This window comes from Antedon bifida, chromosome 6, assembly GCF_963402885.1.
Source record: "Antedon bifida chromosome 6, ecAntBifi1.1, whole genome shotgun sequence".
Taxonomy (NCBI): domain Eukaryota; kingdom Metazoa; phylum Echinodermata; class Crinoidea; order Comatulida; family Antedonidae; genus Antedon; species Antedon bifida.
Genome location: NC_136231.1, coordinates 25,282,140 through 25,306,977, shown reverse-complemented (window position 1 = coordinate 25,306,977; position 24,838 = coordinate 25,282,140). Strand labels below are relative to the sequence as shown.

Sequence of the window (24,838 nt, the reverse complement as noted above, 5' to 3'; positions counted from 1 at the left end):
AACGCGACTCTACAGCTCACTATGTCGGTCGGACGGTTGGTCAGTCGGACGGTTGGTCGGTAAACACTAACTTCAGCACACGACTGCAGCCGTGTATATGGCCTTGTGTTTTTACTTCTAATTTGATTCCTAAAAAATATAGTCTGTATAATTTACCTTATTTATCGTTTAAATGTACGATTTTATTTACATTTTCTGATTTGAAGACTCTCTTTTTTTAATGTTTCAATTAACAAACTTCAGTCAATGATGGCCTGATGTTCACGATCGAGAACGGCTAAACTAAACAAGAAGAAGAATTAAAATTATTAAAAATTGTTATATTAGTATGCTTTTATGCTAATTTTGATCACGGTAATGTTTTCCTTATTAGTATAACACAATCTATCAAGTGCAAAGTATTATTTTATTATTATTTTGAAGTATAAATGAGTTTGACAGCTCTTTGTTATTAAGTAATGAAAACATTTCTCAATATATTGTCTTGTTTACTGATTTCCTAAACTCTGTCTACACTATCAAACTTTATGTGACAAAAAAATGTCACTACCATATTTGGGCACATCACACTTTTTTTTGTCAAAATAGCTTGATAGTGTAGACAGAGCTTTAGTTGGCTTTATTATAAGTTAAAGTTAGGTAAAATAATGTCTTTAGCGAATAAACCACTTGCCTGAAAGATATGTTACACTATGGATTATATGTGCACTTATTTATTAATTTTAGCAGAAAGCATATTAAGTAGGATATTAAATTATAAACTGTTACATTTTAGTTTCAATGGCAAGTTACTTATTTATAGATGTTAACATACAAGTTAAACTATACATAATAATATAATATTTTATTTAGCCACAGAAGCGCCTCATTTTTGTTTATTCGACAGGAGTCTGATATTACTAATGTATACAACAACTACAAGTCAAATTATCTTTTGATTTACAAATTAACTTAAAACTTAAAAATGAGTAATGAAACTTACAGTACAATATAAACAAAATTGAAAATCTCAGAAATGAAGCAACCATCATTAAAGGTGCAATTCTTATCATAGTGACATTCACAGATTTTTAGGTTTAAATTTTAAATCAGAGAATACATTATTTAGAATTACATTGTCGATCGAGTGAATGTGCCTTTCTACCATTGAACAAATCATGGATGAATTCAAACATAATGAAGATATGCTCGAAGCGAGAGGTCAATGTACTTACTTACTTACGGGGGCAATAATTTAAGAAATGCTTATCAATTGTATTGGCACCGTCATACCAGGGAGAACTCCCTGGTCATACATTGCTTTGTTTGTATCATAGTTTCTATGGTGAAAATGTGTTTTCTTCAAACATTATATCAGTTACGAAAAAAGCCAAAATTTGGAAGTAATTATGATAATCGTTTTTATATTAAATTATCTTACACTTAAACTTCAACACTTCCCATATTTACTGAATATTAAGCAACTATGTTAGGATTTTAATATGTTATAAATTTACATATTTAATAACTGCCATATTGATATATCAATTATCATCACTAAATTAATTATTTATTAATTATGAAATCTTATCATGACAGTCAATCATACAAGTATGCCAAAGGTCACTCACCTTTGCCCTAGATATTGTATAACAACTTTTGGTTTCAATCACATGAACGTACATGAACATTTCAATCAATAATGAAAATCACATGTCTTGTTTATTTAATGCCGTACTAAATCTGGTATAATTTTACCGCCGACTTCCCTGGCAAATAGAAAGTCTAATCTTGTAAAGGTTTTCAATTATATCTTTTCAAAGAAGAGGATATTCTTAGAGATTTTTATTTTTCATCTTTTTTTTATCATCTCTATTTTTAATTAATTTGATTACTATATTTATTATTTCTCTGATACCTGCTTACTACTATTATTTGTATTTGAAGTATGAAAAATTAAATAAAAGAAAGAAAAAAATTGTTTAGTTAGCTTATGATGTATTTTAACAAAATCCCTATTAATATATTAACAAACTTTCTGTTGACAGTTAACTCCAAATGATTTGTTTCTAGATAAGTTTAATTTTTGTATATATTTTTTATCCGTCAACAATTGATGATTGATTGATTTTAATATTTAGTATACAGATTTACTTAAGTGCTTCTGTTCTGAATATCCAATATGTTTGTTGTTTAAATGTTTAATCAAAGGCCCTTATGATCAGTTCCTTCACTGAAACTGGACAGGCCACCCTCATTAAAGATAGTATTAATTATAAATTAAATTTCCAAATATCATTAAAAATTAAATACAAATATATTTCAATGTACATATGTGAATTATTAAAGACATGTATGATTCTACCCGAAAACATTTCCATTTTCTTGCTCTATTCAAAGTTTTAAATGATATGTTTTTAATTTTTTTAATAAGGTGTGTTTGGCCAAAGTCTGCTGGACATTATAACCAATGAAAGTACAACTTCTACCAAGATGATACCATCAATTGTAGAGCAATGTGTTAAATACATAATAGAAAATGGACTCTTTGAAGAAGGCATATTCAGGTACCTTTTACTATTCTTTTACATACTATAGTATATTAACTTTGAGAGACTACTGTAGTATTGTGAAAAACTTAGCAGTGAGTTAAAAATGTTTTCAATTTCCTTATACTGTAGGTAAACAGCCGATTCTCGGTACTGTATCTATTTTTCAGTATCATAGGAATATTTGGTAATACAACATCACATGTGTTTCACATGTATGTAGTAGTAACCTAACCTTTAACCTAACCTTATATGATACAGGCATCACATGTGATATAAATGAGATGCTGTATTACCAAATATTCCTATGATACTTAGGAAATAGATAGTATGTGGCGATAAAGCACTGGAAATTGGGTGATTTAAGAACATTTCAAAAGATTTCGTTCAATATAAAAAAAAATCGCTGTCTCAAAAAAGGGATGAGTAGTGGGAGCCCCAAGTTTGAGGTGGAAGCAGGAACCCCCAAGGGGAAGACAGAAGCAGGGACCCCCAAGGGGAGGCTAAATTTGATCCTGTGTGAAACAGTTAATTTAATCAAAGATGAAATTCTAATTTTTTGTTACATATTTATATTTATTTTGATTATTGTTGCTTTTGTTAATAGGTTGCCAGGTCGGTCAAGCATGATCAAAACACTGCAGGATTCATTTGATTGTGGAGATAAGCCAGATTTTGACAAACAACATGTTGATATACATACAGTCGCATCTCTATTAAAACTGTATCTACGTGAATTACCGGAACCAGTTATACCGTGGGCACATTATGATGACATCATGAATGGTATTAAACTTTTCCTGCAGAATTCCGAAAAAGGCAAAAAAGAACTTATAAAGCAACTGGCTCTTTTGCCACGTACTAACTACAACCTTTTGCGGTACATGTGTGAGTTTTTACATAACGTATCATTACATGAAGATAAAAATAAAATGACTGTCCAAAACATCGCTACAGTTTTCGGACCAAATATTATTCGGCCAAACACAGATAGTCCAGCGTCTCTGATGCAGTCTACATCACTTAGTCAACAGTTTGTGCATTTAATCATAGAAAAACATAAAGAGATGTTCCCACCAAACGATATGATAGATTTTAATGTAAACACTGCTCCTGCTTTACAGAAATTAGTACCAATTCAGCCATACCGTCAAACAAACATTCCCGTAGCGCCTCCACGAAAAAAGAACCCGCCCACAAACGTGCATTTAGACCTCATAAAAGAGGTAAAAGCCAACGAAGATAACTACAACACTGTCGCTGAAGGTAAATTAATAGATATTGACGATGGACCTGTAGTGAAACGGGAAAAATTCAAAACGAGGAATCCTAGTGTTGATGAAATGTTTTCAGTTAGCCAAGAAGTTATTACAAGTGTAGATCAAATGGTAATAAACGCGTCATCAAAATCTAATGGTCAGTATGCTAAACCAAATCGTAACAACTCAATTCTTATCGATGATGAATCATACGTACCAAGGTTCTCTTCATACAACGATGCTATTACACCTCATTCAAATGGTCTCCCGCCAAATTATGTTCACCCAGTGCCGGAACGGCCACCGAAACCGCCTCAGGAGATAAATGCGAATATTCCGGATGTAGCACCAGTGATCGATCACACCCTGACGTATGAACATCTTCAACAACAGGTAGAGATGTTGAAGATGGAGTTAAAGAGACAGAAAGAAGAGTACGAACAGAAAACGACAAAAATGCAAATGAAATATGATGCATTGGAGATAAAATATTTGAATGAGGTAGGATATATTATTATTTATAAATTTAATAATTTCATACTATTTATTATTGCTTGAAAGTAAATAAAATACTGACCATAAGCTCACTATGAAACTTAATGTGACAAAAATTGATTTGGCCATATATGGTCACAATGACATCAAATCACTACCATATTTGGGCACATCACACTTAGACAGAGCTTAAGTCCAGAAGATATGTGATGTATTTGACTGAAAACATGACAAGCAATTTGTTTAAAACAAAATGCACTAAGAACAAATTGTATTAAAACTGAAACTGTATTAATAAATATGTTTATATACGTTTCGGCTAAAGAAATTATTTTGAAAATCATTTTATTTACAGGAATCTGCTAGAAGATCAGCGGATGAACGTAACCGACATCTTCTTCAAAGAGTGAATACATTCTACGCAGAATACGGTCCTAAATGAATAGGTACAACATGATAAGTTATTGAAAGAGCAACAGGGTTGTGTCTAAAATGCGAGGTACCTTCTGTAAAAGGCAGTAGAAATGATGTGAATATTATTAACCAATTCAGAGCAAGGTACTAGGCTGTTGAACAGTGGTAATGAAGTGTAGAATCCAAGGAGCATAGACTATAATTGTAGGCTTATATTTTGATATTAAGTAGTTGTAGGCTGTGGTGGAGGTGCTAGTATTGTATTTAAAGCTTGGTTCCCACTAGATACGCAACCTACGAAATGTAAGAAAATGCCCTTACAATAATTATGTTTACCCCCGCCTGCGTGAAATCAAACCTGCGATGTTTGCAGCACTGTCGTCGGTTCCCACTTGTGATTATGCAATACAGCACTTTGCGTCGATACGTCACTACGTTGTGTTCTAGTGAGAACCACGCTTAAGGCCTCTTTGTCTGTGGTGTTTCTTAGTCTGTACTACCAAGTATGATATACTAAACAATGCAACGGCATGAGAAGGAACTCTAACATTACTATATCTAAAATATATATATTTTAATAATTAGATTTAGATATTTAATATGCAATTAATTCAAATAAACATATTATAATCATATTATTTTTAATTGTTATGTTTCTATAATAAATTTATAATACCTAATTTTTGTAGAATATTATATTTTGTCAATACATTGAATATTGATCTATATTTATAGTATGGTATAAATGACCTAAATATTAACTGGCTATTTTGTACTAAATATGTCTTCCAAACGCTACTGTAATGATTGGTTTACTATGCATTCAATCAGGGAAGAGTGAAATTGTAATTCATTCTTACCTGATTAAACCATGTATGATTAGTTTTCAATCTACACATAACGTGAAATTGTTTTTGATGTTTTTTTTGGACAAAACATGATTTTCTTGATGTTAAATCATCTTAACTTTGTTCAAATCAATTATTTGTTTAAGACAGATTTATTAATATTTTTTCTTAAATCTAAGATGACAAATCTCATAATTATCTGCCCTATTTACATGCATAGTATGTGATCACTCTTCCCTCGTATATACACTCCACTAATTGTGTTTATGTAAATATGTATATAAACGTGTAGAGTGAGTGTCGAGTTTGTATATGTTTAAATGTAAATCTCTAATCTAACAGCATTCCTGAAAATGCATCAATTTTTAATTAATAGTATAATATTATAATTGTGGATATATAATAGTTTTCTAAAACATAATCATGAAATATATTTACTAATTAATTATACAATGGTATATAACAAATATAAAGATATATTTTTAAATAATTGGTGCTGGTTAAAGAAGTCAAAGTGTGTTGAGTTATGGAAGAAAGTTCATTTAAAAGTGGACGGGTTTCCTGTTAGAAAGTGTTTCAAAATTGTCTCCAAGGTGCTGGAATGAAGTTTACACATGTAACTAATTCCTAGGCGTCGAAAGCGCCCTACTAACCGGCCAGTACCTGAAGATGGTATGCAAAAAAAGAAATACATTGTACATAATGATAGATTGATGTTTGTGCTTTATTGGGTGTATTCTTGGGTGATATGTTTATCAATATTTTGACACCATAAAGAGGCCTACTCAAATAAATCTAAGGTGGGACTCGAAACCACGTTTCTAGATGTCAAACATTGGTAACAGTTCAAACATTTTCGAGGAATTAGTTATTCGGCCTAACAAAGTTTCCCTCTGTCGAATTTCAATAGTAGGAATCTAGTACATCGCATATTTCAACAAACCAGCCCAACACAGGTGTGAGTTTACGTTAAAACACTTGTATTTATTCAATATTATAAATCATTTAATTTCTTATTAATCATTATTTTAACACGATTGTCATATTTGTAATTATTGCTACAAAATGAACTAATACCGTCGTCTTCATATCGGTATACATATAATATTCTTTTTTGTGTTCTTACGATTTTGTGTCAATTTGTTAATAAAATATTTTAATGTATTTTTCAATATTTGTAGTAAATTCCTCATTTCAATGTTATCATTTTTAGGTTTCCTTTTCTTATATTTCAATAAAAGATGTTAACGCAATTTATGCGCACATTTAGGAATATTAGTTCATGATATTGAAACTTACAAAATTTCATTTTGTGAGGAAATTTTGTGAGTGATATTTCGAAAATCTCTGAGCTATAGCTCAGATGTTTTTCCGAAAAATTAACACATTTTTTACCCTCTCATTCGATAAAAGTTGGTTCTGTGACCATAGGATAATGATAATGCAATAAATATGCGCGCATTTATCAATATTAGGCCTAGCAATTTTCTTTAAAGTGTTATTTTGCCATAGTCTTGCTCGATTTTTTTTTTAATAATGGGCAAATTTCGACGCTCTCATATTTCCATACAAGTTAGTCTATGCCATCATGGAATGATCATCAATAGATGCACACGTTTAGTAATATTAGCTCAATTGAACGATAAATTCAATATTTGCTTGTGGTTTTTACAAATATTGGCCACATTTCGGTCCTCTCCTACTTCCATACAAGGATTTTGAAGTGTTATGACGTCCACTCATGTCAGAGAGCGAACGTTAAAATGCTACTAAGCAAACTTGCTAGTCGACGTGCCAGTCATGAAATGAAGTAATAGTGTAGCAGTCGACATAGTCGACGTGAAAATCTATGAAAAAAGAAAATAATGCAATACCACAGTTGCATAAGAAGAGAGAAATAAGGGAAATAGATCGACAATATAACGGTTATAACACCAAATGACACTTAAGTAAAAGCACAAGAAACCAAACTATCGATGTTGTTATATTTTACAATAGTATTCTCAACTATGTTGAAATTGCTGTACAGGCGCCACATAAAATGTGATCAATTTATCATATTATTATTAGGAAACCATTCTAAAACTGTAGCAAAAGTGATAAAATACAGTATTTAAAATATTATATTATAAAATCGTAAAAAATACATTTACATCATCATAATATAGCTATATAGTGATTGTTAAAATTAAAGATTTTCATATAAATTTATAATAATAACGATGCATTATAATGTATTAACTCCACCAAATGTCATGCGCCAAAGGTCATGCGCCTAAGGTCATGCGCCTAAGGTCATGCGCCAAAGGTCATGCGCCAAAGGTCATGCGCCAAAGGTCATGCGCCAAAGGTCATGCTCAAGGCGCTTTTTAAACGTTTACAATTTACATAAAGCGTTTACAATAATAAAACTTAAAACATATTGTATAATGCTTGAAAGTACTGTAGTAAGGAATGCTTTAAGTATACTTTAAAAAGTATATATTTTTAAAGATATAAACAATATATTTTCTTAACCCAATCACCAGTAAAAATCTTAATAGTAATCCATCACATAGTTGAATCCATAGTGACTTAGATACGTGTTTACAATTACGTTCAAATTACGTTCATAATAAAAATGATTTATTTTCTTCTCGTTCCTTGTTTTTAAATTTATAATCTATTTTAATATTTGTAGGATCTTTCTTCCCACATAATATTTGGAAAAACCCAGACACTTAGTGGGAGCGAGTCTTGCCATTGTTTTGCTTCCACAATTCGACAAAACGGATCTTCTCCGTTTACTTTGTAAAACTGTTTAAACAAAATTTAAATTCTTTATAATACGAAATATCTAATATCATCATCTTATCATATTTAGTTTTATAAACTCCGAAATTTATCATCATACAAAATACTTTATAAGTACGTTTTAGTTATAAAAAATATATCTGAAATCATCACCATTTCAAATAATAATTCAAAAAAAATCCAAACAGAAGATAAATATATAGAAATAGATGTGAGCAAAGCGTTCAATACGCGTAAACTTATATTTATAGATTGAATGGTTCGACCACATTAGCAGGGAAACTAGGCGTACTTTTTGGAAAGTTTATACGCCAGTATTTTCCTCCTTTTCTTCAGCCAAAACACCAAGAGCAGCTGGGTTTTCAACAACTACGTTTGATGCGCTAGTGCTGCCTACAAAAAGAAAAAAACAGACATAATTTAAGCAACAGCAATTACAAGTAGCAAGTAAAGTACAGTAGCCGAACATTATATTGTTCACAGTGGGTTGAGAAGTAGAGCAGAGTGTATTTGATTTGATAGTGTTATATTGAGTTGCCCAAATCAGAAACATTTTTAGGAGGCAACATATAGTTACCGCATGTTCTCCGAGAGAAAAATCAGTCGCTCAGCTTGTTTCGATCAATAGTTAAATTATATCCCGTAATATAAAAGTATGTAATTTACTCTAAAGCTCTGTCTATACTATCAAACTAGCTTGAAGCCCCCAAATATGGCATTAATATAATGTTATCGTGTCCATGGGCACATAATAAAGTTTGATAGTGTAGACAGAGCTTAAGATAACTGTACGTTTACTTACGAGGTTCCACATATCGATTTGCATTAGAAGTAATTGAGGAACTTCTTGAAAGGATGCTGGCAGTATCGTCAAACCTTGGATCATACCGTTTGTAAATATGAGCAATTTTTGGCGGGAAGATAACTATAAGAGTAATTGTGGCTGTGACAATAGCACCAAAGCTAATGAAAATTGGAATGTCTTCTTCAGTGTCGGTCATAACTGCTGCAAGAATCCATATGATGAACGTCACCATTGTTCCTGGAGAAAAAAAAGTGTGGCTTTAATTTAAATAAAAGGAAAACAGTTGATATGAATTGGTAACTTCACTTAAATATAGTCACACCAAAATAGCTTTTCGTAAATCGAGTGATTTCTTAAGAGGATTAGTTTGAAATACAATACAAATTGTACTGGCTCTCAGTCTGCTGACATAGTCTTCTGAGTGTCCACAAGTGTTTTATAAAATACATAATACCGGTTTATTGGTATCGTAGGTCACTTAAATAAGTTCTTACCGATAGTCGAAATCATGACACCAAATATCTGGGGATGGTATGCCAAATCCACTTTCATCCTAGCCCAGATTGTTACACCAAGTGTCACCAGCAGCATCACGAAGATGTAAATAAAAGAAATCGCCAGAGCATCCATGTCGTAAAAACATTTGAAGGTCTCGTCTGAGCCGCTGACGTAGAGTTTCTCCAGTGGTTCGATAACCACCCATTCCACAATCAACATCACCTCAACTAACATCAGGCAGCAGAACAATATTGTTTGACTACTATCGTTTGTGTGGGTTGTTTTCTCACCAGAAATCCTTCTCTCGTGCTTCCCGGTGCGGTACAACCGAATAGACATCAACAATGCACTTGCTGTGCGTGCAGCGAAAGCCAGTCCAATAATAAAATGTTGCGCAGCACATACCGAATCAGAAGCTTCAATTCCAAAGAGAAGAGGCAGAATGTACAAGAAAAGGATTGAAATCAGAAGTAGTGTACACAGACTGTAGGAATATTTCGACACCAATGAGGTCTTTCGCTTAAGGAAAAAGTATAGCATTGTTGCCAATGTTAACGCTATCCCCACAAGACAAAGACACACGATGACGTAATACAAATTACCCGTTACAGATTTTTCAGACGTGAGTTTCTGACTATTATGGCTCTTTTCGGATTCATCTGTCGTCATCTTTGGTGGATATGTTACAGTAGTAACAACTCGTTCTTTACACGTTGAAGTTAGTGATTCGGTTGTCTTTCCGTCATCTCCATAAAACTCAACAGAATCAAGGATCAAGTTGTTCTTATTAGACCAAGTTCCAACCTACAAAGCGTAAGATCATTTCATTATTAGATTACTTTGTTTAAAATATTGTCAACTTAAAGTATAAATGAACAGTTTAGACGTAAGTAGTAGTTAAAAAGATGTTTGTTGATATCAATTAAGATGTCTCTTTATCAGAAAATGATCGATTAAGTTGGGTAAGGTTGAGGGAGCTTGAAAGGACATATTTCCTAGACCCTTCTTTATTTCCCAGACCCTTCTTTATTTCCCATTACCTATGATTACTAGAGAAATATTATTACAACAAACAATTGAATTAATGAAACTTACATTGACAAACGAATAATCATCGTCTTTTTCTTGATAGTTGTAAACGTCAAAATCTCTCATCATATACCCATCAGTAGTAAATGCCAAATCTCCACCAGTAATACCTTTACCATTTACCTCTTGAATTGCTTTGAAAAGGTCGTCAGGACTTAGATTGAGGAATTCTGCACATATTCCAGAACCATCACCACTGCATGTTGACTTCAGCAATGAGTCTATCCCGTACGCGATAGCGAACACACTGTCAAATATAGCCCCTACCATTAATTGATCGGCATCGTTCAGGGAGAGCTGAGCAGGCGACGTGCATGCTACTCCAGAAGTAGGATCACACCCTCCATTAATTTGTTCCAAATACTCTTCGAACCATGGATTACGATTGTTGTTTTTTCCTAAACTATTGAAATAATCCGTAAAACGGTTGGTTGACCCAGGTTCTCTCGGTGCCACGTAGAAACTACCAGACACGGCACTACTGACATCAGTTTTCTTTACAGGTTTCTTACCGATACCTCCTGCTTCAATCCATGTCATGTGACGCTCTGATTTAGTCGCTTCAAGCTGTAGTTTGTTTGTATCTGTTAACGTTGTAAAGAGTAACACGACTATTGGTGAGTCTGGGTCCCCGGTAATCTCACTTATTATTTCAGTATATTCGCTGTCTTCTGCATTACGTGGAACCATCAACTGTTGCTGAATACAGATTTCCTCTTTTACGGCAGTTTCAGAAAATACGTTTACATCTATTTTACAAAGAAAAAGTGGGTATTCAATAGACAATTTGTATGTACTGTATGTGGCAGACAAGCGTTGCATTAATTCACTAAATTCAAACTTTTACACACTTTAAATAAAAAAGTACCCAGCAGACCTAGCCTATTTAATAACATAATTTTCTGTAAACATCTTTAATGAATCTCCTTATTTTATAAATGAAATAAAAAGGAAATTGAATTTTCCACCGTATCAACCTAATTCTAAAATTTCTTTATTTGTTTGCATAATGCTACTTACTTGTTTTGTTTTCCATCGTATTTGAGTATATCACAAAGACACCATTCCATTTATTGAGCTTGAGGATGTCCACTATGACTTGTATTGAAACAGAAGATGGCGGTAACGCTCGCAGAAGATACGGGTATTCATCTAAATCGTTGAAGGAATTCGAGAATGCTCCATAGCTTACCTAGTAAAATAAAATAGTTTCTAATGTAATAACACTAATTTAGTATAAATAAGTTCTTCTTTATGGACGATAAAATAGTTTAACAGCAGCCAGTTTCTTCGTGTTGCGTTAAACAAGACAAACGCCGCAATAAGTTCCACATAAAATGACGAAACAAATCTCTTTTAATCTCTTTCAAAAATCTCTCTTTAAAACTTACTTGTGTATATTGATGTTCTTTTGATACTGCTGCTAAACCTTTTGTTATGTCATCTGTCTCAGACCCAACCATTCCCACAACAGATGACCAACCATTACTTCCAACGTCTAGCAGTCCTCCAAGTAAAGATGACGCTTCTCGTACTGCTCGCGAACTAGTCATACAAGTATCGAACGCGTTCGTACCGAGTTTGACACCGAGAAGCAAAGTTTCACTGTGGTTAATTTCATCCAGCGCATACAAAAATGCTTCTAGATTTATTATACCAGAGTAGCGAAGTGCTCCACAATCACTGTAATTAGCATGCTCATGAATGGAGAAGAAAGCTGGAATCTGCAACTCTCCTGATACATTTGCTACCTTAATTTCATCATCTCTTGTACACTCCGTGCATCGTCCAACACATTCTGATTTTACGTTTTCAACTGCTGTTCCATTCCAGGTTAACGTACCGTTAACCCATGAACCAATCTATCACAAATTGTAGAATACAAACACATTTTAAAATAATAATACAGTGGAGAGTGTCCTCTTTAATTAAGGGTATCCGATGCTTTTGTTTTATTGATTTCGAATCATGCAATTATTGAATATTGTAGCATTTTGTTGTCAGATTTATAAACACTATTTAAAGAATGATGACAACTTTGCTATGTAGGTTAATATTCATTTGTCATTATAATCATCGTTCTCATCAAAGAGCCGATACTTGGTACTGTATCTAAATTTGTCCAGTATCCTAGGAAAATGCGATGATATAGGATCACATGTGTTTCACATGTATCGCCTAACATAGACCATAACCTAACCATTAACCTATCATTACATGATATCGTTATCACATGTGATACACAAGCGATGTATTTCAGAATTTTCCTATGATATTCTACTGGACAAATATGGCCATATTAGGATTAGTGTAGGTCAAATACACCTATCGATTAATTTAGGCCTAATACCATATCTATTATATCGATTTCTATCTTACCATATTATAGGCATCGCCCACAAAGTTCAGAATATCATACTTGGGTGGCCCATTTCCTTCTGCGTCGAAACTGAATTCTTGTCCTTCGAATCCACTGAATTTTGCAGACCTTATGTTTTCTTTAAGCAGAGCCGAATTGTTGTAAACAGCCTGACATACATAGCTAAAATAATAGTACAGATTGTCAAGCTATGATGTTACATTCATTCATTGAAATTACAGTTTAAAACAACTTAAAATAATTGCTTACTTTGTGACGTCAGGACATACTATTTGCATAGTTTTATTAAGTCCAATTGCAAAAGCTTTTACCGCGTTTGCAATGTATGTAACTTCCGGTTCTTCTACGTAATCGTCCTCAAGATTTAGCTCCCATCGACATTGACTATCATACTTTTTCTCTACATTCCACAAATTTAGATTGCATTGGAAGTTATCCATCCAAAACTGACTAAACCATGGATTACGAGTATTATAATAAGGATTCAAACCAGTATAGTATTCTTTAAATCCTTTAGCGACTGTCTCTTGGAATTGTATTGTTATAGCACGCTGAGAGGTACTTATAGCAGCCTTTGTAATATAATCTCTTGATCCCCATGTTTCAGTTCCTAACCACTGAATGCTGGAGACGTTCTGACGTTGTGCAGCATCAAGGATCTGCTTCGTATCAATATCAGACGTCAAAAGAACAGCAATCGTGGACTGTCTGTTTGTTAGCAGCGTCTTCACGTTTTGGTCAAAGTCATCTGATGTCGAATTTATCTGAATTTTCAGATTCATTGCGATGCATATGTCGGAATTTTGAGCAATTTTACTGAATTCACGAAGCATATCTATACCATACCCGTCATCAGAATACAATACAGAAACGTATGTCCAACCGAAGCTTGTTATGATATCAACCAAAGCGCGTGCCTGGTCTGAATCTGTAGAAACGGTGCGCATAAAATACGGGTACTTGTTTACGTCATTCAAAACTTCACTGGTTGCAGCATAGCTTATCTGGGAAATGTTTAACGGTGTTATAACGTCTGCGATTTCGATGGACGAATCACTAGTTTCACCGCCAATAATTCCAGTCACTCGTATGCTATCCTTGGGGTAGCCTGAGCGATATTCAACCGCCTTTGAGACGAAGTTTGTCACGTCGCGTCGAGCTTTTTCAGGAAGGCCACATGTATCAAACGCTATGGCTCCTATGTTAATATCTGGTAATATAGATATATTCTTGTTGACTTCATCAATCGCCCACATAAACGCTTCTAGATGCTGGATGTTGTAAGGCAGAAGTTCGTCTAAACAATTGATACGGTCGTTGCCAGGTTGATTTAGCTCAAAAAATCCTAAAAATCAGAACACAATGATTTTGTAAAGCTCAAAATCAAACTTTATGTGACAAATGATGTGCCCATATATTGACATGATGATGTCATATCACTACCATATTTGGGCACATCACACTTTCTTTGTCAAACTAGTTTGATAGTGTTTAGACAGAGCTTTAGAATTATAGCCTATGCAACACAAAGTATACTCTATAATGTTTCAATTAGGCCTAAACAAAGAATTATGCATTTTTGTATAAAGAATAAAATTATAATTGATTATAATATTGACATTCCAAAAGATATAGAGAATAAATCATCATCAACATTATAGAACAAAAAAACAGTTAACACACACTTTTAAAAAATTGTTTCTGCTTTCGTATTGTCATCATAATTCAATTATCGCATAATATAGGATACCCGAATTAAATTTGGTAGGCCTAACTGCTATCAATTGGTTGATGTAACGGGTTATGGCCTATTTCATGTTAGTGTATATACTATTAAAGAAAATGACATGCCTACCTCCGATCCAAACATCACCATTTGGTACCTCCGCCACCTTTTCTTTCTGTACTGCCTCACAGTTGTCGCAAGTACCCACGCAAGCATTACCATCGTTAGGGGCCTCTCTACCAGACTGGTCGTAATATTTCAGTAACGTTGCATTCATGTCTAATTTGCTCATTGTATAAGAGCCAATCTTAACATATTCAAATGGGTTTCCACCAACTTGTTGGTAGTTAAATATGTCATAATCAGAACTGCCATCTCCTTGATAGTTAAACGACACCATTTTCTTATCTTCATTTCTACTTTCAAATTTAGCACTTCTCAAATTTATGTATAGTTCATTTCCAGTGGATTGGGTCATGTCGTAGCATACAGACGTTTGCAGTGGACACTTGGTATCATGTAGAGATTGAAGTCCATACGCCATTGCATACAAACTATCAACCACTTCACCAACGTACGGATTGGTGACATTAGCGGGTTTCAAAGACATGGAATCTATTTGAAACATTGAAGTAAAAGTAGTCTTATTTTTGGAAATAAACTGTAATCATCATATTTATAATTGACCTCCTTGGCCACTTGAGATGAAACGTATTTAAATACATATAAAACCATACTATACAGACAAAACAAAAATACTGCAAAATACTGACTGTACACAAATCTTGTTATGCTTAGGATGATGATAATGATGATGATGATGATGATGATGATAATGATGAATACAATGACGTTTATGTTTATGATGTGGTATTTATTATATTATTATTATTATTGCGTTAAATTAAAATAACTAACCATTACACATCTGTTTGTTGTCCTGAAAACTACAATTGAATACATTCTGCCAATACTCTCTAAACCAAGGATTACGAAGGTTTGTAGAAGGCTTCAGATTGCTGAAATATTGCTTAAACCCTGTGACGTCACGATCTCTCATGTTCACGACAGTTAAACCTTTGAAAAATAGAATAATAAAAACCGATGAGATATAAACTACAAATAAATGAATATAATAATGAATATAATAATGTAAAGAATTGTAACAATTAGAAATGTTGATGCCAACTGATAAAAGTTCTATTTTTGGCGAAAATGTTTTATTTACCTTTAAGTCCATTTTGTATGTCATCAGTTACAGTATTTACTGGCCATTTGGTTGCTGCAATTATGTAAAATTTTCCATTTAATTTTCTGGATGTAATCTCTGTTAAGAACTGGTATGTGTCACCTTCTTCAGTAAACAGAATCGTTACATTAGCGGCATCACCTTGGGTCATATCTTCAATAAGAGAATCCATAGACACTGCATTGCTAGGCATCAGTCTCTGTGTCACACAAATTCCTTTCTGTAAAATAACAAATGTGCAGAAGTTTATCAAGCTCTACACTATCAAAATTTGAGGTGCCTATATATAGACATGATGATGTCATATCATTACCATTATTATTATTTGAGCATTTCACTACTATATTTGAGCATTTCACTACCATATTTGAGCATTTCACTACCATATTTGAGCATTTCACTACCATATTTGAGCATATCACACGCGTTAAATTAAAGCAAACATTATCAAAGGCGCAATGAACACATTAGGCCGATTAAAGCGATTTAACAAGGATTTCCAATTAGTTTTAGGTAAACGATGTCAAAGATAATAGGCATAATGTGCCTGAACATAAAAAAAGACCACTGGCTATATTTATCTCATGAAAGGCATCTCTTGAAGAAGACATTAGACGAACTTAGAGACACGGTTGTAGAAGGATATTTATCACTGGACTTTGGTTCTTAATTATTTACTACTTTACTTTAAAAATGAAATTTGAACTTACAGGCGGTGCTTGCTGAGATAAAACACTGTATGAGTTCCAGCCGTACGAATTCGGAGTGATAAGTGCCTGAACAAAAGTCCAATTTTTTTCAACCAGAATTTCAATTATGGCGGCAACTGGCATGGTTTCCACGGATACAGTACGCGCAAACTCTGGATAGTTATACGTATTACTAAGACTCGCTGATTGCGCAGCGTACGAAATATCAGGAACATCGTAAATACCGGACACTTTCAAAACTTCGGAACACTCATCATCAGACCCGGGACCTATTATCCCATAAATATGTTCTATATTTCCCGATGCATCTGTTCGTTGTCCAGAACCGGTACCATCAAATTCGGCATCACTGACGAGTTTAATTGCTATGTTCCCAGCTCGGCTAGGAGAGTTACAAGTGTCAAAGGCATCGATTCCGACAGTAATGTTCGGAAGTACTGAACTGTCGCTGTTTAATAATTCAAGACCGTAAAATAGAGCTTCTATCTGTTGGATCCCATCGTTGTTTATATTGCCACAACCTGCTGAAGAAGGGTACGGTGCATTATCGTGTACTCCGAACATTCCTCCCAGAATAATGTTGCCTGGTATATAAACCTGCAAGTAAGAACAGATTGACGTCAGTAGGCCTACAACATTTGCGCACCTACTGGATAGATTTTCGAACTGTTCGCAATCACTCGATTGTGCATTGTAATGTAGGCACTATGCATATTAGTTATTTGACTCAGTGTATGAAGTTAAATTACAACTACTTCTGAACGAATAAGAATGGCTCACCTTTGTTAAATCCTCTGCCTCTCCACATGCCAGGTCTCGACACGGACTACCACACGTGGCGTTTACATCAGATACCTTCTCTTTCTTACCCTGCCACCACACATGAATCGAATCTTTCACTAATGTAAGATTGTTATTTGTAAGATTTCCAACCTAAAGATTTAAAAATAAATATAATAGATCACCAACAAAATATCCATTGATGTTTATAGTGTACCATAAGTGAATACCTATATAGCTAGGCCCACATGAAGGGCGTGTGGCGCAGTGTGATGGACGCTGGATTACCGATCTAGAGGTCGTGGTTCGAATCCAACTCTCGCCGCATTGCTTGTATCCTTGGGCAAGACACTTTACTTACATTTGTCTCTTCCCACCCAGGTGTATAAAATGGGACCCAGTTAGATCAAGACACAACTTTGCGCAGATTAATAGCTGCATTATGGGAATATGTTTCCATACGTGTTTGATCCAAAAAATTACCGGGGTAATAATGCTTGTAACGCGCATTTGAGCATGATCACTCATGAAAAGGGCGTTATATAAATGTGGTATTATTATTATTTTAATGGAAGTACAATTCCTAGACACGGGCTAATCGTAATATGAAATATTTAGTTGAGAGTTTCGCCAAAATTGTTCATTTAACCATAGCCGTATATCTCTGTGTCTCCATGTTGTGAATGAATTGTTTTACCTACCGAAAAACGTTTATTTTCGGTTTCACTACCAAATCCAATATTAAAGACGTCGTAAGATTGGTTCATCAACTGACGATTACTACTGAAAGATATATTTGATCCATCAACGCCGATAAATTCCGCTCTGGTTAGATAACCCATAAGATCATTTGGAGAAATGTTTCTTAAAGAGTCGCAAACTCCGTTTCCACTGCATTTGTCTGCCTGCGCATTGTGGAGTGCGTTTGCATACAGTATGAACGCATTCTGTAACGGTGCTACAAACATGTTTTGTGTGACATTGGTCTTTTGTAAGAGTGTATAGTCCACGAACCATGGATCAGCCTGGGTGTTAAGTGAGTTGTCACCAGTGAAGGCAGATTGAAATGCTTCAACTTTGGAACTCAGCACGCTCGGGGCAACGCCAAGCATTCCTCTAGTTACGTTTATGGTGTCTTTCTGTAAAGCAATACTATCTTTCAAAATCTCGCGCCCGATGACCCATTGGAAACCCTTTGACATACTTTGAGTTGTCTGAAAAAGCCTAATAGAATCGGCTGTAGAAGAAAACAATACTACGATATTGGGACCACCATCTGCGAAGCTAGAAATGATTGAATTGTAGTCACTGTCGTTCGAGTTCTTGTAAACAGTTTTCGAGTCACTGACACAGATTCCGTTGTTCTTTGCCAACATTTGGAAGTATTCATTTGCTGCCATATTCGATTCATCAGCTGAGGTGAAGGTGTAAACATAGGTCCACCTCAATTCCACGAGTACTTTGACTATTACCTGAAAGCGAGTAAACAAGTATGGTAAATGGAATGACACATACATACATATTGTGATCGTCGTGAGGTGGTTTCCCGAATGATTTTTAAAATCAAAACTGGGTAGGATAGACTGCAACATCAGTACGTCTATGAATGGATGGCTAGTTGGTGACAAGAACGCTAGTTGGTCATACCCAGTACCGTTTTGATTTTACGATCATTCGGGAGACCACCTCACGAGTTTTCGTTTTAATTATATTAATTATTAAATTAGGAATTCAAAATACAAAAATATGATTAATATTCATCAGAATTTCATATTGTACATGTTACATTACAAGAATGTTAAGTTAAGTTCAAATATACAATGAATTATGTCATATCGTGATCGTTTACTTGACAATTGAAGTCGAAAGTTTTACCTCCACATCCATAAAATCTGATGGAACCGTCCTTAGAAAGTAATCATACATCTGTAAATTTGATGAAGACGCCCCATAACTGACAAATGGGACCATTGCCTCGTTTAAGAGTGACGTCACAGCAGTTGCTGGTCCATTATCCGACAACCCAATCATACCTAACACGAGAATAAAAAGGTATCATTATCTTGTTATCTTTTAACTATATAATCATTGTAAATTTATAGGCCTTTAATATATATTATGTCATTTGAATATTTAATATTTTATGTGTTGCACTGTATGTATGTTTTATCGAGGGCCCTGAATGATCAGTTCTATTTGGAACTGGATAGGCTACCCTCAGTAAAGATGGTAATAAATAAATAAATAACTTTAGTAGGCCTATATTTGCTAATCATTTCTATTGGTCAGAAGTTTTCGCCAACTTTGACGTAATAAAATTGCTTCATTTCGTTAGCCATGAGAGAGAGCGAATGACGGTGCGTCATAGAGACGAACTAGTTTCCAAATGCTTTCTCTATACAAGTACAGTTGATCTACTTCTTCTCTTCTTTTGCTGTCCTCCAACGTGTCCGATGATGATATGCTGGGTAGTTCTGGGTGTTTTGCATGTAGAAGAAATACCTTGGGGAAGGATCTTGTACAGTGTATGCTGCCAATGATGATCAACATTTGTCAGTACTTACCTGCCAAAAGGCTGGTTGAAGAACATGCTGTTCCATCATCGTTGGTGTACGACACTTGTTCATTTAAATAAGCAATGCTTCTGTCTACTGCCACACTTGAAAGATGGCAGGTGTCCCATGCCTCTAAACCTTTAAGAGCAAAGGATAGAAGAATATTAGAAGTAAATATTTAGGCCTAACACTTGTTAGATCTATCTATACTGTAGTAATCAATCATGCATTACGTTTCGGTATCGTTACTGTAAAAAAAAATCAGTACGTCAGTATAACCGTCTATCAGAACTGACAAAAAATACATACTTTTCTATACTAGAATTCACAGAATTTTATGCAAGAAGAATTAGGGGATCTTTCCGTACAGAACCAAATAAAATACTTTTACTGCAACTTCTTAGAAACATCTGACTAAAAACCAGGGAAGTGTAAAGTTTTAAAGCAAAATAAATATTACATACCAATGCTTATCCCTGGAAGAATCTGGTCGCTGTTGATAGAATTCACAATGTGTATTGCCGCTTCTATTAGTTGAATATTATCTGGAGACTGTACCGTTGTGTTGCAGCCAACTCCGTCTTCACTAGGCCCAGAAAATGGGAAAATAAATCCAATACTTATGTCGCCATTTATGATCCCCTTTCGAGCATTGACACCACATGTCTGCGAATGACTTTGTGTTACCATCCAACAAAGGAGTCCGATGTGAAAAATAAGTCGGTACATCGTATCGTAAGATACGGTATATTTCTTTAATAAGAGAAATAACAAAAGTAATGTTCTATTCTATAACAGTTTTATGGCGCCCTACATAGAACATTTTAATCGAATAAATACGAAAACATAGTGATTTAAGAAACCGAAAGCTATACTATCTTATAAACATCAAATATGGTACGAAACACTCCCAGCAATAAATGGTACATCGAGATAAGAAAGAAGAAAGTAAAATAAATTTGAATTTGATACTTAAGAGTTGTTTAAGAATGTTAATGCCTATACAGTAGTTATTTTTATGAGTTTTATGTCTTATCTGGGATCGTCCCTTATTTCTCATCAAGTAAGAAGATTTAACATTGTTTCATATCTTAGAGTATTGTATACTGTACTGTAGAGGATTACCATTGTATCAGAATAAACTGGAAACGTCATCAGCACTGTATTTAACTTTCCTATATAGTTTTTTTTTTAAGTAATGGCCTACAATAAAACTCTCAAATCTTCTGATACAATATTGATATAAAAATAGATATATATTATATATCTGTTTTTTCTTCTCTTGCATTATTTCGCTTATTGGATTTGCTTTGAGTTAGTCAATCCAGGATGTCCATAAAACCCGATTATAAAGGCACCTTCATACTAAGCTCCCGTGCTAAAATAACTAAATATCATGGTTAACGGTAAAAACCTTCAAACTGTCGACAATAGCATAACCCAGAAATCAGTTTACTAGGTTATTTTAACTCAAAATAATAATTACAAATATTGATTCCATTCATTGTATTTCGTTTGTCTAATGTGTTCTAACAGATAACAAAGATACTGCCACGTTTGCAACTGGTACGGTAGGCCTATACATGAAATTTTAGTTGTGAACAAGGCATAATTAAAGAGAAAAAGAACACGCACAGAGAATTTTCTTTCATCTGTTTGTTTTAGAATTATTAGCCAGATCTGCAGAGCAAATGGTTTAATGTACGTTGTGTTCTCTGCTAGAATAGACAAACAAACATTTAATCTGTTAATGTTTTGCTGAGAAATTTAACCATGTTGTTAATGGTAGAAATAGACATTTGAAATCGGGATAGTTTTTGTTTTTATAGTTTCTATAGAGTTACGAAAAGTACCGTTGAGTTTCTCGACATTTTTATCAATACTTTGATCGTCATCAGCAGTGAGAATGCAGAAAGTCGAGGAAACTGGGAATCTAAGTGAAAATAGGAATAGTAGTTGTTGAACAAAAGACTTCGACGAACAGAGTTTAACCAACTTTTGACAAATTTCGCAACTCACTTACTCTGACGAAAACTCACAATAACCAATCTCTATATGTATTATTACGAATACATAATAACGTTTTTATACCAGATTTAGTCTTATTATAATGTATAATATTGTAAATTTCGCTTTCAAGCTTGTATGTATTGTGTACCTAGAGTGAGTCATGAAATTCCATTGTATTCATATTATGAGGTTTTGACTTATTTACACAATAAACCCAAATCTGCAACCCAGTTATTATTAAGTAGAAGGCGCATAATAATACAATCGGTTTATTGTGCATATGTATACATTATTGTATGTATATAATAGGGGGTATGCATATTGCTTTTATTGTTAGTAGCAGAATAACTTTTATGTCAACTCATGTCTACCAGGAAAATCGGTTTCTCTTGAAATCGTGATTTTTTTTAAATGGTTAACTACGGAATTATTTACATCCCTCCCCCTATACGCCTTCCCTTTAAATATAATATGCATTATATTGAGTTGTTGACTATATTGCGATTGCGATAGACCGAAATTGCTGTAGATAAACGAAAGAATAACATTGTTTGCAATAAAAGAGAAAGGTATAAGGTACATGTACTTTTAACATTCAGAATTAAATTTGATCAGAATTGTATTATATAATATATTGTAGACAAAGTGTGTGTGGGGAGGCGTGGTGAGGCGTCGGGAGAACGTTCCCCTGGATAACGCCTGAATTCACCTGTTCAAAATGGTTAAGGTAGAATAGAATGAACTTAGCTAATATTGTTCCACTTATTTGTATAGACACACATGGGTGACGTTCGTTTCTATTATGCAATTACCTAATTATACACCTAAAAATGATAACCTGTGCTTATAAGTCATCGTCTATTGTATTTAAAAAAATAGGAACCTTCTGGTTCTATCTTAAATTTAAAAACATATACGTTTTACCATCAATACAACATTGATGATAGAACGTAGGCCTATAATATTCAATTTATATATACTTATTATTTATATATAATTTATTATCTACAGCCATTCACGACGAAAAGCATGCTACTATGCATGTAATGTAGGCCTACGTCAACAAAATATTTATATTTATGAGATCTGAGTGTCATGAATAATTAAAAGTGATCTATGTATAAAAAATTCATGAATCTTCATGTTATTCGTCAAATCCAATGAATATTCATGTTATTCGTCAAATCCAATGAATATTTTATGTTATTCGTCAAATAAAAATGCTATGAACATGAGTATCTCCTGTCATGAAGACTGAGCCGGTTACCTATTCTATACTTATTAATAATACGTAGGCCTACTGTATGATATTAAACTTTAAGCCTGCACTTGTTATGTATTGAAGAAACCGTAATATTTGTATCAATTTCTAACCTGATCGTTTTGATTCAGCTGTTGATAACAGAATCACCATAAAAATTTGAATTTCCTCATACAGTACATTTGAATGTACAGTATTTGTTTAAGATGTGATTATTGTTCAGTAACCGTACTATTGATCTAAGATAGTTATTTGAATTACAATAGAATTTGAAACGAATACAGATATTCGATCCGAGCAATGTAATTATCATGAGAAACAAAGAGTGATGTGCGTTCGTGCTATACTTGTATACGGTAACCAAGGAACAATGCGATTTTCCTATATACGCCTACACTACAAAATAGATCTACAGAAGTAGGCCTTACTGAAGTAAGGCAGCCGCAGTTTACCCGATTGTGATAAATGACCACAAAACATGTGGCTGTGGATACCTATAAGTAGGCCTACTGAACTATTTTGTGTACAGTAGTAGTATCCCCCTCCTCATTTCCGTCTATAAAAACCATACGGTGTTTCCTCTGTGCAGAAACACATAGGTAATTAATAAAAATGGATTATGAATTATTGTCACAGTTATTGTCCTTAAATATCGATTAGGACTACCATCATAGGGCTAAACAATCAATGACAGATGTTTGTGGTCCAACAATCTATCATAAATACAAGATCAAATCAGCAATCTACAGTTTAAGGATACGGTACGGTAAAAAAACCCAAATAGTGGTGTTATTAATAGTTATATAGACCTTGTGTTTACTACCCAATTTGCAGACGTCATAATATGGCGAACATACGTGTTTTCCTTCGGGTTTACAGTAGGCTTCCTAATTGTAACAGATTAATACACTGTAGGCTACAATGTTTGAGTTAATGTCATCGTAATTGGTCCGCCACAATTGCAGACTTCTTTACTCACTACTATCATAAACATAGGCCTAAACAGTATGACAATTTAAATCATGATCCAGTGCCCGTTTCATATGACATGACACTGCACAAATCACACACATGTCCCAAAACTATAATACTGGGTACATTAAAAAGAAATCTCACCTTTTAGATAACTGAGCAGTTCGATTAGGTGTAGAGACAAATTGTAAGGCTGAAACTGTGGATTTCACCTTACAGTGAATGCTTGTTGTTAGATTTCGAAGAGAACACCGTAGACAATTAATTGTATACCCATGGGCCATCGGGTCTTAAAACCAGGTTTTCCGAATGGATAAACACCAGTGATTTGCATAAGAATACGTGTATTGAATACAAAAGAAAGGTAAATCGTATGTCTGTCCCGTGTTAACCTCCACACATAGGTATTGTTATATATCGGATTGTGAACCTCTCGTTTTACTGCTCATACCTAATACATGCCCGC

The 24,838-nt window shown here is 34.0% G+C and overlaps 2 protein-coding genes across 5 annotated transcripts in view; one reads left to right on the top strand and one right to left on the bottom strand.

Moving 5' to 3' along the window:
• Positions 1 to 6,834, top strand: part of LOC144844327 (rho GTPase-activating protein 24-like) — a 40,994-nt gene extending 34,160 nt beyond the window's left edge. For 3 of the 4 annotated variants that reach the window (XM_078701181.1, XM_078701180.1, XM_078701179.1), the window contains 3 exons: positions 2,414 to 2,546; positions 3,136 to 4,288; positions 4,638 to 6,833. In XM_078701181.1, coding sequence (XP_078557307.1) covers positions 2,414 to 2,546; positions 3,136 to 4,288; positions 4,638 to 4,724 — 1,373 coding nt within the window. In that variant the 3' untranslated portion in view covers positions 4,725 to 6,833. Of the gene's footprint in view, positions 1 to 2,413; positions 2,547 to 3,135; positions 4,289 to 4,637 lie in introns of all 4 variants that reach the window. The other variant, XM_078701178.1, reaches the window with a different exon arrangement.
• Positions 6,835 to 8,019: 1,185 nt separating this feature from the next.
• Positions 8,020 to 24,644, bottom strand: LOC144844222 (uncharacterized). Its single transcript, XM_078701003.1, has 18 exons — positions 24,517 to 24,644; positions 20,594 to 20,882; positions 20,139 to 20,267; positions 19,450 to 19,607; positions 18,276 to 19,046; positions 17,575 to 17,727; positions 16,795 to 17,391; positions 16,064 to 16,304; positions 15,754 to 15,912; positions 14,965 to 15,450; positions 13,359 to 14,454; positions 13,109 to 13,271; positions 12,121 to 12,591; positions 11,750 to 11,921; positions 10,736 to 11,478; positions 9,637 to 10,444; positions 9,140 to 9,379; positions 8,020 to 8,730 (listed from the first exon to the last, which is right to left on the bottom strand). Exons 2-18 carry the CDS (start codon positions 20,856 to 20,858, stop codon positions 8,642 to 8,644), a joined length of 6,741 nt encoding a protein of 2,246 aa, XP_078557129.1. The 5' UTR covers positions 20,859 to 20,882; positions 24,517 to 24,644; the 3' UTR covers positions 8,020 to 8,641.
• Between the last annotated feature and the right edge of the window lie 194 nt (positions 24,645 to 24,838).

Bases quoted from the DNA above. Each gene is read 5' to 3' on its own strand.
- LOC144844222 (XM_078701003.1), bottom strand. From the start codon at position 20,858: ATGTACCGACTTATTTTTCACATCGGACTCCTTTGTTGGATGGTAACA. The intron at 17,392-17,574 runs GTGAGCCATTCT...TCTTACTTGCAG, and splicing joins AGGCAGAGGATTTAACAAAG to GTTTATATACCAGGCAACAT. The intron at 11,922-12,120 runs GTAAGTTTTAAA...TTATTTTACTAG, and splicing joins AAGAACATCAATATACACAA to GTAAGCTATGGAGCATTCTC.